The 15,547-nt window shown below is 31.5% G+C and overlaps 2 protein-coding genes across 2 annotated transcripts; both read left to right on the top strand.

Moving 5' to 3' along the window:
- The first annotated feature begins 3,475 nt into the window (after window positions 1-3,475).
- On the top strand, window positions 3,476-4,183 carry LOC114381868 (glycine-rich protein 5-like). Its single transcript, XM_028341096.1, has one exon. It carries the CDS (start codon window positions 3,577-3,579, stop codon window positions 3,850-3,852), a length of 276 nt encoding a protein of 91 aa, XP_028196897.1. The 5' UTR covers window positions 3,476-3,576; the 3' UTR covers window positions 3,853-4,183.
- Window positions 4,184-10,784: 6,601 nt separating this feature from the next.
- LOC114381268 (26S proteasome regulatory subunit 4 homolog A-like) lies at window positions 10,785-15,064 on the top strand. Its single transcript, XM_028340488.1, has 6 exons — window positions 10,785-11,358; window positions 12,107-12,352; window positions 12,492-12,661; window positions 12,795-13,011; window positions 13,570-13,710; window positions 14,807-15,064. The coding sequence occupies exons 1-6, from the start codon at window positions 10,885-10,887 to the stop codon at window positions 14,888-14,890; spliced, it is 1,332 nt and encodes a 443-aa protein (XP_028196289.1). The 5' UTR covers window positions 10,785-10,884; the 3' UTR covers window positions 14,891-15,064.
- Window positions 15,065-15,547: the final 483 nt, after the last annotated feature.

Raw genomic sequence — 15,547 nt, 5'->3', positions numbered from 1 at the left:
TTATTCTTAAAAAACTTATACATAATTTTACTCTAATAATAATTTTTTTTAAGAAACTCTTTTTTTTTTTTTCACCGTCTCTTCGCCTTTGCCGCACTTGGGTGATCACCCGCAAGTGCTAAGAACATCGCTGCCCCGTATGACCTCGGTCATAGTTAAGAAATTAAAAATAAAAAAATATATTAAAAAGTTTAATATTTAATATTTTAAATATATTTCATTGTGATTCTCAATAAAAATATTAATAATTCCTTAGTAATTTTTTTTTATGTTTAAAAAAAATTAAAATCATTATTTTTTAGTATGTTATTAGTATGGTATATCTATTGATTTTATCGGTGATTAAATTAATATGATTGATCATCTTTAATAAAATTCTTTTCTCCTAATCATATGTATTTTTTTATTCATAAAATTTAAATATAAAATATTGATTAAGAAGATCAAATTTAATACTAACTGGATTAACGACTTATATATTGTTTATCAAAATCATTCTAATTATTATGTATTATGCTTGAAATTAATATTTTTGGTAACAATCTGAAACTAATATGAAGTTATGTGTTTGAATTAGTGAAAATGAAAACATGAATTAAAGCAATCTGAATTAAAACAATCAAAGTTATGACAAATATATAACAATTTTATATTTAATTTTGGATATAATAATATATATTTGATTTGTTATTAAATCGTAAGAGGGGTTTCATTACTAAAACAGTGGCTAAAATATTTCTACTAAAGGATCCGATGGGGGAAAAAGAATGTTTTAACAGAAAATATTACTTTTATTATAAAATGTTAAAACACAAAAAAACACTTACAAGTAAATATACTAATCCTTTGTTTGAAGGAAAAATATACCATATATCCTTAAAAATAATTTAATCTGACAACTGCTTAATAAATATGTCAGAGATGATTTGAGGGAAGATATGATGCATTAACTGTGTGGCAGGTGAAGCTTAGGGACCAACTTTGCTGGTAATTGAAGATGAATAGATGATTGGTTGTGTTTGGTGTTGTATCCTTTACTCAATTTAAAATTTTCGCGTTTCATATCTTTTCATTTTAGGAAAGTCCATTTATCTTTGTTTTTTTATTTCTTCCGAAAGCAAAGTAGCTGGTAGCCTATCCAGTACTCTGAGTTAGTAAGGACAAATCTACTTATAATTTTCTTTAAAAAATGCACCGTGCACTTGCATACCCTCATTACAATGTAGATCCACTTATGAGTATTCTTATAGGCAGACTAGTTATCAAATTTAAATATCATTCAAGTTAGATTTTGTCTCTCTTGATAAAGTATTTTCCACACTCAGAACATCGAATCCTATTTGCATACTTAAGATATACAATCATTTATTATCTGTGCTGAACCTTAACCAATATAAATAAAATTAAATCTTGGAAAACATATTTGTTTTTCATCTCTCTAGAATTTGGAATCACTATTCTTTGTCCATATAAAATGAGTGGATTTTGCTTTTTGGTCCATGTAAATTTTTTTATTTTTCATCTTTCCAAAATCTAGAATAGCACTATTTTTTTTTTGTTCATTAACATTCATTTTAAGGTAGATAAATATCATCTTTAAAAAAGTAGATAAATAATATTTATTTTAAGGATTTAGAATTTTTTAAAGTATTACATGTTGATGTGGTACGACGACATACACCATTAAGTCACTCTGGAACTTTTATTAAACAGAGAAATAGTTAACACGTATTACATAAAAATAAGATCAAAAGATAATGATTTTATAACCTTTTTAAAGATGAAAACTGAAAAAAAAATCTTTGATAAGAATTAAAATCAAAATTCACTTATTTTATAGAAATAAAAAATATTTAAGTCTATATTTTATATTAAATAAGAATAAATATATTATTATTAATTTTTCGAAAACAATTTAACTTAATAAAACAATATAATTTTTTTAGATATTATATATACCGAGAATATTCGAAATACATGCAAATGGAGGTCCTGAATACTCAGATAGTCAAGAAACCAAACACTCTAGCCTAATAACAAAGTGTAATAATAAATGATAATTACATGATTATTGTCTTAAAAATAATTAATCCATGATTAACCAAGATGCTAATCGCCAACAAAGACCCATCAAATTATGTATAAATACGAGTTAAATTCCCAACATAAATCAGTTATTCTTCCTCATTTATTATACTCACTTTTTTTTTTATTAACTCCAAAATTTAACTTAATCGTTCAAGTGTTTTTGCACGTACTTCTTCTTTCGGACTACTGAGATGCCGAACACTCCCTCTCGAAAGTACCAATTCCCGAAGACAAAGAAGCATTTGAGCAGAGAAAAGTAGGGCATAGGAAGAAAATTACCTGATTAATTACTTAAAAAATGAAGTAGGGGTGTGTGAATAAATATATAAGCGTGTGTGCTCTTCTGCATCCAAATTGCAAATTATTGAAGAGTTTATTTTCTTCATTTGGTTTTTCAATTGAAAGTGTGTGAACCTTATAACTGACAAGAGGCGTGGGCAAATTTACTCTTAACAGTACTCTTGATAAGCAGGATTTACCTAAAGAAGTATTCTTTTCAGTTACTGGGATTTTCCGGTTGACCAGTATTTTGTTGCCGCATAAATATATTTAAAGTTCTCAAACTCGATTAATAGAAATGATCCGTAAACTTATAAGAATTTACATAATAGAAAAAATAATATTAAAAAATCTATTAATGACATATACACTTAACAAAATACTTTTATTACAACAATAATTTAACATTTGAATTATATAATAAAACTAAATAATAAATCACAGTACTAAAATGTAACAGTACATTAGTACTAAATAATATCAAAATACAATGACCAAATTCTATATAAATTCATAAAAACATAAAATATTAAAGTAAAAATATTTTAAAAAGGGGTTAATTTTGTAAAATTGTTCAAGTCAAAAAAAACATTGTTGTTCTGGGATCTATAAATAATTAAACATTGTTTTTAAAACCCGTTTCGGGTAAAACAAAAAACAAAAAAATGCTCCAAAGCGCTAAAAAAAATCGAAAACTTGTGTAATTGTGTTATTGAATTATTATTTGTGGACCTGTGTTATCAACTTTAACATTTTAATTGTTATTTTAGATTTTGGAGCATAAATGAATATTTTTTATACAATAATATTAGTTATATACTTATATATAAGAAATATATATATAATTTTAAATTTTTTAATACATATCATATCAAACCAGATTAATTATTGACTTACTAATTAAACCATTAACTCACTATCTCCTGTTGGTTACCGAACCGGGTTTCATAACTTTAATATTGATAGTACCGAAATAGTAATAATAATTGTTGTAACGTGCTTGGTGACAGACGGCAAGGCTTTGCAATGGCATTAAAGTTTCATTTACTACACGCTCAACTGCCCCATATATCGTTTTTGTTAGTTTTTCCCTATAAAAAGGAGAGTCCCTAGCACTGTTTTACCACGATTACTACCAAGTGAAAAAGCAATTAACTAAGCATATATAGCGTGTAAGACAGTGAGAAAAAAAGTGTTGTGTAGAGAGAAATGGCTAGGTGGTGCATCTTGGTGGTTCTTGCCCTTGTCGTGGTTGCAAGTGCCAGAAATATGCCCAATGACGCAGGTTTGGAGGACCAGAAGAACTTCCTCGGGTATGGGTTCTCTGGAGTTGGCAACAATGGGCTTCCCTTTGGAGGAGTGGGTTCTGGGTTTGATGGTAATATGGGTGGGCCTTCTGGGCTCGGTGGATTTGGAGGATTCGGTGGGCCTAGCGGGCTCGGAGGTCTTGGTAACGGTGAAGGGCCCAACCTTCCTCTCCCTTGAGAGTTGAGACCACACACCTTCGTGTTTCTTAATTTCGGTCGCTATTATCATAGCCTATATAGTGTTTCTTTTAGTGTTTGTTCAAGAAAATAATTATGGCGTGAGGTGTTATTGTCTTCTAAGAAATCTAGGCTTTGTCGCCTGAAAAGAATAGTAGTGGTACGTAGTAGTACTAGTGTGGGGTTATAAAAAAAAAGAAAGAGTAGTAGTAGTAGTGTGGTTTCATGGTTTGTAACGAGTGTGTTTTTCCTACATGTTATCATGTATGGTTCTGTTAGTTTTATGGGATGCATATTTTCACTTGGAATCAAAACTCAAGTATTTTGCAATATGTATGTGCATGCTTCTTCTCTAAGTCTCATTCCAGCTTTATCAAACGTACTTAATTAGTATGTGTACGTAGTTCAATCAACGAAAAGATAAAAGGAAATAACGAAAGAATAGCAGCTTGGATAACGTCAAGCTTTCTCTAACGACAAAACTAGCTAATAACAATTTGAGACGATTTCCTATGTGAAATTTTGGTCAAGTGAGGGCAATGTACAAAAGAAAAGAGGAGAGGAGTACGTGTTAGAGCTAACATTTCTCATGTACAGAAATAACACAGACAATTTGAAATGGATATATATGAAACAAATGCAGTACAGTTTTATAAGTTGAAAAATATGAAATTTTAATTAAAAAAATAACTTCAAAGATCAAACGCTTGAATCTTTTGTTTTGGGTGTGTATGTGTGTTTAAGTGCCATTATTTACACGTAATTTCTCTTATCTGAAACATCCAACTTAACAAAATTATCGTTAGGACATCATCTTATATATATTAAAAATGAAGTTCATGTAATAATTACAAAAAATTTAAGGGAAAAAGGAGAAAATTATTCCTCAACTTGTTATTTTGCTGAATGGTACCAGCCTCTTTATTACCAAAACTTCATTTCCTAAAAATTAGTACGTAGGAGGGAATGAGGAAGAGAAATTGATATATGTTCAATTATACTGGTCCTGGCCTAAATAAAATCAGTGTTGATTGCTATGAATTCATGAAATTCTCGTGCTGTGAGAGAATATTTTTTCTTTTACGTAAAAATAAAAAAATAAATATCAATTATTAGATTTTATATTATGAACGACCAAGGTTAAAATACATACTAAAAGTTACGTGACCCAAATAAAATCTATTATTATTATTATTATAAATTTCTAAGGTTAAAACACATGAGTAATGTCAGTTTTTTTAAGCGGTTTTATATAACTTTAAATTTTAATTATTCATATATAATTATATTATTCAGATTTATTTTCTTGCATGAGGGCAAAAAGTACTAACAGTCCCTGCTTTGTTAATTTACTGGTATTTGATCATGCTTAATATGATCCACTACCAACTACTTCAATTTAAAAGAGGAAAACAAAACACAATTACTATGTATACACTTTAATAGGTTAGAAGTTAATTTGTGACCACGAGTATTTGTTCAACTGATTGTCAATAGACCAATTGAACATATATAAAGAAAGAAACAATGAAAGATACTAAAAGTAGCTACCAAGGTTGTTGTCATGCTTTAATTGTTTTGCAGCAGCAACTTAGTTACTCTGTGTTGGTGTTGTCACAAGCATAAAGGATTTATAACATCAGTAGTATTTGAAATAGAAGGAGGGACATCATCGGTTCCCTTTCTCTATGCAGTTTCTAGTCTTGCCTTGGTACGTAGAGGGAGAGTTATGACCGTAGTTAATGCCTTTGATGAAGTTTTTGCTGTTAAAATAGTAAATACAAAGATTCAAGTTAAAGTTTGAAAATATAGCACTAATAAGTGTTCTAAGAACACTGATTCATAAAAATATATAATTCATTTCATAGAAAAGTATTACCAACTAACTCCTGCCACCCTAATTTCTAAATGCAACTTCATTATGTTACCAAATAAAAAAAATTATCTACTAATTCTTTAGGTATATATCTTTCATTAAGTTAATCCTATTCGAATCAGATAAAATTATTATAGATAACAAATTTTTTCTTTTATGTAATTACATAAACAATTTGAATTCAAGATGAATAATTAAGTTAAAATAATCATATATTAGTTTATCTACTCAATCCATTCGGTGTGGATTCTTTTATAACCTCCTTAGCAATATCCTTAAAATTTCACAAACTTCTGCCAGCTGTCATGTTCCTAGCTTAGCAGCTGCTTAATAGTTAATATGAGGATAAGTATGGTCACTGTTAATTAATACGTTAGGTAAAAGGATTGAATGAAAAATTTGGGGGCCCATGTCACCTATCCGAGGATGGCAATAGACTCCATGTTACCCTTGCCAAATATATCACCACTGGTAACTGGCAAATGCTAATAGTAGTCACATGTATTCCATTTGAATGAAACAATTCAATAAGAACCAGAGGGCCGGTCAACTAAATAGTAATTGAACCATTAACCACCATTACCTACTCTCTGTTATATTCCATATTTAGCTAGCTACTGTTAAATTTGTCTCTCTAATTGTACTCTAAACCTAGTCAAGGAATCTCAAGGCCATAAGAAAGAGACTAAAAACTATACAACATATATTGAATTAGCAAAACATGTATGTTATGCAATTAATGTTAGCTTAAAGCGTTCAGCTACATGTGCATATATACATATTGACACTAAATATTGTCTTTAATTTTGATAAGAAACGACGTGTGTTCGGGGAATATAGAGCACAACGTAAAATTCATATGTATATCCGTATGTATGTATACCTCAAAATGATTGTCTTATTACAAATTTACAATATTAGAAGGCCTTTATGGCTGCTGGTACAAAAATGGCCTAACCAAGAGTGTCAGAAATAAATTTATTTCAAGCTTTTCAAGATTATTCATGCAAAACCTGCAATCACCCTTGCTATTTTTAAGGTATATATATATGCACTGATCTTATTTAAATATGAACAATTTAAATTTTAAAAAGTTCTGTTCTCTCTTTCCTTGTTCTTTTTCTAACTATCCCACTGTAAGTAACAGATTCAAAAAAAGTTAAGCACTGATTTAAATAATTAATATATAGAACCATATTACTATTTCTGTATTTCAAGTTGGTAAGCAAACTCACCTGTTTCATTATGGCTCCATGAATGCTACTAACGTACGCATGACACTTCTGCTCTGTATCTTTCAATGCTCATTGAATCGACCTAACCTCGTCAAATTGTTATTTAAGATGACAATATCTCATCCAAATTAAGATACACATTGATAATATTGTGTGTAAAAAAGGGCAATTAACCAACGTTGGCGCAAACCCTGATGCTTTCCAAAGAGCACGACATATCGCCCAAGCCAAACCAACGTGGAATAAGAAATGAAGCATTCAGCACATTATAGAAAAGCAATCATTCTCCAAAGCGTATTGATTTATCATTTAACTAGTAGTTTATGAACCACCCTTCAACAGCTTTATTTAGTACGTACACGGTACATCCCCACATGTTTTAAAGAAAGAAATATATAACATTTTTTTTAAAGAAAGAAATATATAACATGACTCATTAGCATAATTTATTTTCCTAAATTAGTAAGTTTTCTGTGCATAATATGTTAAAAGAAATACGATTATTTATTACGAGAGAATATCTATATTATTTATTACCAATGTTTTATTTAATTAGATACAAATAAAATGAAGAGATGAAATTTTAATTAAATTGACGAAATATGTTGCAAGACTAAAATTTTGAATAAAAAAATATTAGTTATAGCCAGGTCCACTAATTTAACTCGATATGTAAAATTTTAAATTAGATAAAAGTATAATAATATTAAAATCTAGCTTATTTTAAGAATGAATTAAATTACACTGGTTTAACCTTGATGAATTATTACATTGTTTAATATCTTTCAAGATAATATTTTCTTAAGATTTAATGTTGAATTGAAAGTTCTTTTTACATAGATTATATATACAAAATTTCATATTAATCAAAAATCATTTGGTATCTTATTCATATAGATTAAAATTGACGTAATATATATATATATATATATATATATATATATATATATATTTTTTTTAATATACTAAAGTATGAATAATTTAATTATTTTCTTATTGTTATTTAATTTTAATAAAATTTAATACAGACAATCTTAATAATATTAATAATATGTAAATATAATTTAACTATTGATCAATAAAAATAATATTTTATATTAAAATATAAAATAGTATAACAATTATTTAAGTTATATTGATTGATTTAATATATATATGTATATTTATATTTATCATCATCAAATACATAAATCAACTATGACATAATTGTTCTAACTTAACTAAACGGACCTCCAACTTAATTGTCTCCGCTAAAAATATTATCTATTTTCTTGACCTGCACCAATTTGTTTTTTGTTCTTGGCCAGTACTTTTGTCTTTTTGTCATTTATTGAGATTTTGAACTTGTCAATTGTGAGGGACAATTCAATCAGGCCCGTAATACGTAAGGGCCTTTTCTCATGGGGGCATGTTATTCTCACCCACCTTTTCTCTGTTCCCACGCCTCTTTCTTTTTAATTAAAATTTTTATTTTATATCTTTCCCTTGCGAGTAACGTCCTTTCACTTCTTCTTTCTTCTCTCACCCCTTACTTGGGATGTTTCTTATCTCTGTTAGTCGAAAGCTTGAGTTGGTTTAGGGCTGAAAAATTATAGGCATTTGAATACCACCTTCATGATGAAGATAGGGTGGTCATTATGTTCAAGAATATATGCTTTATGTGTCCAGTTGCTGAGGGCTAAATACAAGTGTGGTAATGATCTAATTCCTCAAGATGTGTGTAATCTCATTCGTGCTACTCCTCCTCCAAACTGGGCTAGAGGCGGTGATTCTCTGGCTTGGAGTGCATCAACGTATGGTAGTTTTTCAGTTGCAGGGGCTTATGCTACTTTAATAAGCCAATCAAATTCTTCTCTTGAATTTTTGTTTCAGGTTATTTGGGTCTGAGAGACTTAAGGCGTTGATATGGAAGATTGCTAAAGAGGCTCTAGTAACAAATGAGCTGCGTGTTAAGAGGAACTTAACTATCGATGACCAGTGTATGAGATACAATGATGTTGTTGAGTGTGTGAAACATGTTTTTCTAATGTGTCCTTATGCTAAAGAGGTGTGAAATGTTTTGACCAGGAATAGTTGGACGTTCAGAGCCTAGTTTCGTTGATACTCTGCCAAGTGGAAGCCATAGCTCATAAGGGATAGTAATGAGCACAATGTGCCTCTTAATTCTTCTGGTGCTACAGAGATGCCAATTCCTCAAATTTGTTGGTCTTTTCCTCCTAGCGATAAGTATAAACGGAATCGTGACGGGTCCTGTATGCTTCACTCGAAGAAATCTGCTACTAGAGGCATGTTGCGTGATTTGAGTAGGAATGTGCCATTTTGCCTTTGCTATAGATATTGGGTTTTGCTCTAGTATGCATGCAGGGTTATGGCCAATTTTTCTAGGCATTTCTATAGCATGACAGAGAGGGTTTAAGGATCTTATTGTAGAATCTGATTCCAAAGTGGTGATCAATTTCTTTTGGATTGCTGTGTCAATACTCATCCCTGCTATCCTTTGGTGCAAAGTATTGATCATTTCAAGAGTATGTGTAGGAGGAACTTTTGTTTGGAAGCATGTTTTCAGAGAAGGAAATCAAGTCACAGACTAAAGGTATGTTTGATTTGTATTTTCATTTTTTGAAAATTGTTTTCATTTTCAAAATATTAGAATTCTGAAAACATGTTTGATTTGACTTCTTGTTTTCTGCTTTCAAGAAATAAAAATACTAAAAATGCGTTTTCAGGAGGAAATGTATTTTTAGATTTGCTTAAAATTACATTCCTTGTCATCGCGGTTTTCATTTGACTCAAAATGAGGTTCCTGATTTCAACTAAAAATGAGATTTTATTTTTTCCAGTTTTTAGTTCGTTTGAAAAAATATTTTCAATGGAATAAAAATAGAAATCCAATGAAACACATTTCTATCACCATTTTTTATTTCCAGTGAAAATGAAAACAGAAAACAAACAAACCAAACATTTCCTAAATTTGGCAATTCTTTAGATAGTTTTATTAAGGTTTTCGAATTTCTACCATCCTTTTTGTATAACTCCTTTTTGACGGATGTTTCATCAACCATGTTTTTGTGCGAATTTTAGTGTTGGTATGGAGGGTTTTCCATCTTTCATCAAAAAGAGAAATGAAAATTAGGATGTTTTAAAGCTTTCACAAACTTGAAACAGAATTAATTTGTCAGAATTAACTTAATATGCAAAGGGCATTAATATAATTTGCACATGTCATGTAAAAATGACCTAAGTATCACAAACATGAATATTCTCACGCACCGGCTTGATAACTCAATAATCTGGACAACTAATATTTGTCTACCTCGTGCTTGTTGCTTGAGCCAATAACACAATATAGATTTACATCGAGTTGCATCACGAGCTTCTTCATCCAATGTTGACCATCATCATGGAGGGTCTTGACGACTCATCAATAATATACACTAAAATATGTATTAAACATGTAACCTCTAAAATACCATATACATACCAGCACATTTTATTTTTCCTCATACAATTCTTTGAATAGAATCTTGCTATCAATTTTTTTTTTACAAGTGATCACCATCCTTACACTGCCAATAAAACTCACCTATCTTGCTTGCAATTTTCTTTGTTGATCTCGAAATTTATGCACATGTGAACCAACTTCAACAATATTTAGTATTTAATACAAGCAAAATCAAAATTTTAACAAATTAAAACCACATTATAATAATAATAAAATTAAAGGACTTATACTTACCACTTTTAATTATTAAAAACACATTTTTATAATTTAAAAAAACTTAAATTTTATGAATTAATAATTTGACGTATTAGTGAAGACTACTTCACAAAAATATCATCCCTCTTTGTTCCTAAACACGGGGCACTGGTTTCGAACCCTCGTTGTGGTTAGGTCTTCTTCACCTTTCGAATTTTGGAATCCATGGGTCAGGGAACTCCAGGCGGCATGAACCGGCAGGGCGACCGGAAGCCGGACGGCGGCGACAAGAAGGAGAAGAAGTTCGAGCCGTCGGCTCCGCCGGCGCGCGTGGGGCGGAAACAGCGGAAGCAGAAAGGTCCGGAGGCGGCGGCGCGGTTGCCGACAGTGACTCCGGTGACGAAGTGCAAACTGCGGCTTCTGAAGCTGGAGCGGATCAAGGACTACCTTCTGATGGAGGAGGAGTTCGTGGCGAATCAGGAGCGACTCAAGCCGCAGGAGGAGAAGGCCGAGGAAGACAGATCCAAGGTCGATGATCTCCGAGGCTCTCCCATGAGCGTCGGAAACCTCGAAGAGCTCATCGACGAGAATCACGCTATTGTCTCCTCCTCCGTTGGGCCTGAGTACTATGTCGGAATCCTGTCTTTCGTTGATAAGGATCAGTTGGAGCCTGGTTGTGCTATTTTGATGCATAATAAGGTTTTACTTACTCGCTTTACTCTTTTATTGGTGGTGATTATTGAAATGAAAAGTATCCAGTTATTAGAAATACCTAATTGCCTAGGGTTTGACTTTGAGGTCGATAATAATTATTAGTTCGATTGAAGTGCGTGAAGCTTATAGTAATCTTGTGGCAGAAAATGATTCAGAGTATGAAGTTTTATATCTAATCAAGGTTTTGTTGCGTTTTTTGGTATTTTGGGAAATTGTGGACAAAAGCAGCAGCTAATGTGGCCACAATTGTGGTTGTGGAGTTCCCCAAAACTTGGATGTTATGGCTGAAATTGCGGTCGCTGACCTTTTTTAAAATTGTTGTATATCTATGATATATCATTGGATTTTAAGCCTTTTGAAGGGGGTCATAGAATTTGTATCTTTAGGTTGTTTTAAGTTTAAGTGCGTGCTTGTACTTGTGCCTGTGGCCGTTGACAGCATGTTAGAATAGATATTATATGCTCTTGTTGTTTATTGTAGTTTGGGAATGGAGTGATGGTAAATTGTCTAATAATCTACACAACGCATAAACAAAGAAGTGTTATTATCCTTCTTGAAGAAGTAATGAGCTTAATGTGGGTGATTTGGGAGCATCTGAACCTGATAAGAGAGAAGGAAAAGTTGTGGTTGAAATATTCTTCAGAACCATAATATGATCTCGAATTTGACATAATTGTTGTTCATGTGGATAGAAGCTGACGATGCAATGATTTATGTATTTTTTTTTTATCAGGTTCTTTCTGTTGTTGGGCTTCTTCAAGATGAAGTTGATCCAATGGTCTCTGTCATGAAGGTTGAGAAGGCTCCTCTGGAATCTTATGCTGACATTGGTGGTTTAGATGCCCAAATACAGGAAATTAAAGAAGCAGTTGAGCTACCCCTGACGCATCCTGAACTATATGAAGACATTGGTATCAAGCCTCCTAAGGGGGTCATTTTATATGGAGAACCTGGAACTGGGAAGACGTTGCTTGCGAAGGTTTGTGTTTATCTTTTGCTTCTTCTAGAGCTGTTTTAATAGAGTTTCAACATCTCCTTTTTACTATCTTTATCTTTTGGCAGTGTTTCAATTTAAGGAGTGTTTCAGCATCTTAAGACTATGCCTTTTGTGTATTCAGGCTGTGGCAAACTCAACATCAGCAACATTCTTGCGTGTTGTTGGTAGTGAACTGATACAAAAGTACTTGGGAGATGGCCCAAAACTTGTAAGAGAACTTTTCAGAGTTGCTGATGATCTTTCTCCTTCTATTGTATTCATTGATGAAATTGATGCAGTTGGTACAAAAAGGTAATTTTAACCTCCAACTTTAGTATTCATGAAGGTAGGGTGGGGTTGGAAGAGTGATGTCTTGTATCACTCTATGAGCTCTTAGGATTCTTTTCCTACATTCATGAGCTTACTAATAAATATGTATTTACAGGTATGATGCTCACTCAGGAGGAGAACGTGAAATTCAAAGGACCATGCTAGAGTTGCTGAACCAGTTAGATGGTTTTGATTCAAGAGGAGATGTGAAAGTGATTCTGGCAACCAACAGAATTGAAAGTCTTGATCCAGCTTTGCTACGACCTGGTCGAATTGACAGGAAGATAGAATTTCCTCTTCCTGATATCAAAACAAGGAGACGCATCTTCCAGGTAGGCATGACTAATTTTGTGAAAGCAATACACCCATGTGTTTGGGAAAGCTTGATGGCCTGGTCCATTTGTGTTCTTTCTTTAGTTTTGTTTTTGTTTTTTCAAAAGGTTTTTTTTTTCAACATATGTTTACAAATTTATAATAATTGTGTAATTTTTTGAAAAAGATTTTTTTTAAGGAAATGCTGTTTTATTCCTTTCTTCATGAGTTTATATATTATGACAAACAACTACTTTTCTTTTTTAGTAAAAAACTGAGTAGTTGCAAAAAAAGTTATCATTTCTTCAAAAAAAATAAGCTAAACCAAACACAAATTCCGAAAAAATGATTAAAAAAAAGCTATATGGCATAAAAACTTTTTTTAAGCCTAAAAAAACAATTATGCGAAATAATCTCGTTTTCTAACATGTGCCCTTAGGAAGCTATTTATAAAACAATTATTTTCCCAAAATAAACTAACCCAAGATACGATGTTGTTTCTGCTGATTCTATGTGATATCTTAACATGATACTTTGTTCAATCATATGCTTAAATGTTCTCATACTTTGGAATTAAGATACACACGTCAAGGATGACATTAGCTGATGATGTCAACTTGGAAGAATTTGTTATGACTAAAGACGAATTCTCTGGAGCTGATATAAAGGCAATATGTACCGAAGCTGGTTTACTTGCTCTACGAGAACGTCGAATGAAGGTAAGAAATCTCTTTGTGGCTCAATTTTTTATATAATATAATAATAGTACTCCATTGTTGTATGGAAGTTGCTACTTTTTTACAAGCTCTTATTGATAAAGCAAAAATATAATAAGCCAAGTAAAACTATAGCCTAGGTGGATTTCTCCAAAGGTTAAACATTCTAAAGTTTGAAAACACACACCATTAAAGGATGAGTGGCAGAGAAAAAGTGGATGGGGGTTGCAATGCTAGAAATCTTTTGAAGGAAATAGAAAATTTCTATGAATGTAGACAGAAAGTACAGAATTGAGAAGAATGCTGTTCCAGTAGAGTTGATTTTGTGTGTGTATTTGGTGTAAGTGTATTAAACAATAATTTGTTATATTAAGAAATGTATGAGATGTGCATGGCATCCTTAATGCTGTTGTACAAAAAAAAAAAGCAACTAGAAATAAGAAAGAAAAAGAGAGAGAAAAGAACATCTAACTATCCTGAGCTTTGTTTTTTTTCTTTTTTGCAAATATAGACTCCTTGAACTTACTTTTTGTTCTAATTTGTCCTCAAACTTTTACTATTGTTATAATAGACCCTTCTATTAACTTGGGGTTAAGTTACTAACGATAAAGTGATAAACAAAACTAAACCTTTTAGTTTTATTTTATTAGGGAAAATAATATACATTCACCCTAAAATTTATTCCGTGCAACATCTTGAGCTTTTGCAGTTCATCCCTCAATTAGTTCTTAACTTCCTGCTAATGGTGAATGGAAGGGTCTATTATAAATTAATAATAGTAGGAGTTTAAGGATTAATTGGGATGAAATGAAAGTTGAGTGTGCCTATTTGTAGAAGGTACAAAGATTTTTCCACCTCCTATTTTTTTAAACAAGCTAAGAATTATTGGAGTTCCTTGCATACTTTTTTCCACCTCTCCTTGCATTGCAAACAAGTAGATATTTGAAGCAAATCCTATCTTTATCAATCAAAGTTTTCTATTGTTTGTCTTCATTTGTTTAATGTTTATCTTCTCTTTGGCTTGTATTGTTTATAATATAATTTGAAGTTTTTTTCTCCCCAATTTATGATATCTTCTTACTATTACTATTTTGGTCAGGTGACTCATGCCGACTTTAAGAAGGCCAAGGATAAAGTGATGTTTAAGAAGAAAGAAGGGGTGCCTGAAGGGCTGTATATGTGAAAAACTATCCTCTATTATCTCTGGCCCTCTTGTCTTTCTTTTAACGTTCTAGTTATGCGAACAAATGTCAATTCATTTGTATTCTGCGAACAAATGTCAGTTGTATTTTAGGGGCTTTGAATCTCAACAACGATTTTAATTCAATATAGTTTTCTTTCAATTTCCTTGTTTTTAGAAATTGTTCCATATTCTATTATAAAGCAGCTCATTATCCGTGGCCTTTATTCATGTTAAAAGGCATGCATGCTTGTAGAGAAACTACTTAATGCAGTTTAATTATTTATAGCACAATTGATGATGAGAACCGGGTGTTTAAACTCTTGGAGGGACGATGAACATAATTTTCAGATACCTGTAGCTTTTGAGAGTTCAGTTTAATTTGCATTTTAGTTATACAACAGAGTAGAGATGGATTATTCTTGACTTTAGGGTATAGGGTAGAGACCTTGGGGTCTGCTTAAGTAAAACTGCAGTGTGTGTTATTAGCAATGCAATTTAGATAATGAATTTCTATATTCTTGTACCTAACTCCACCAGGGGCTTATTGATGATTATATGATAGTCACGGTAGCAAATTAAACTACCATCATAATAGCTACCACTATTAACGTCTACTCCTCAATATTCTTCACGTGGGATTGCTAATAACCTGCTCAG

This window comes from Glycine soja, chromosome 13, assembly GCF_004193775.1.
Source record: "Glycine soja cultivar W05 chromosome 13, ASM419377v2, whole genome shotgun sequence".
In the NCBI taxonomy this organism is placed as follows: Eukaryota; Viridiplantae; Streptophyta; class Magnoliopsida; order Fabales; family Fabaceae; genus Glycine; species Glycine soja.
Note: the sequence above shows the minus strand (reverse complement) of the source record. Positions and strands in the feature narration are given on the sequence as shown.

Coding starts and splice junctions, on each gene's coding strand:
- LOC114381868 (XM_028341096.1), top strand. CDS start 3,577: ATGGCTAGGTGGTGCATCTTGGTGGTTCTTGCCCTTGTCGTGGTTGCA.
- LOC114381268 (XM_028340488.1), top strand. CDS start 10,885: ATGGGTCAGGGAACTCCAGGCGGCATGAACCGGCAGGGCGACCGGAAG. Junction 12,353..12,491: donor GGAAGACGTTGCTTGCGAAG/GTTTGTGTTTAT, acceptor TTGTGTATTCAG/GCTGTGGCAAACTCAACATC. Junction 13,012..13,569: donor CAAGGAGACGCATCTTCCAG/GTAGGCATGACT, acceptor TTTGGAATTAAG/ATACACACGTCAAGGATGAC.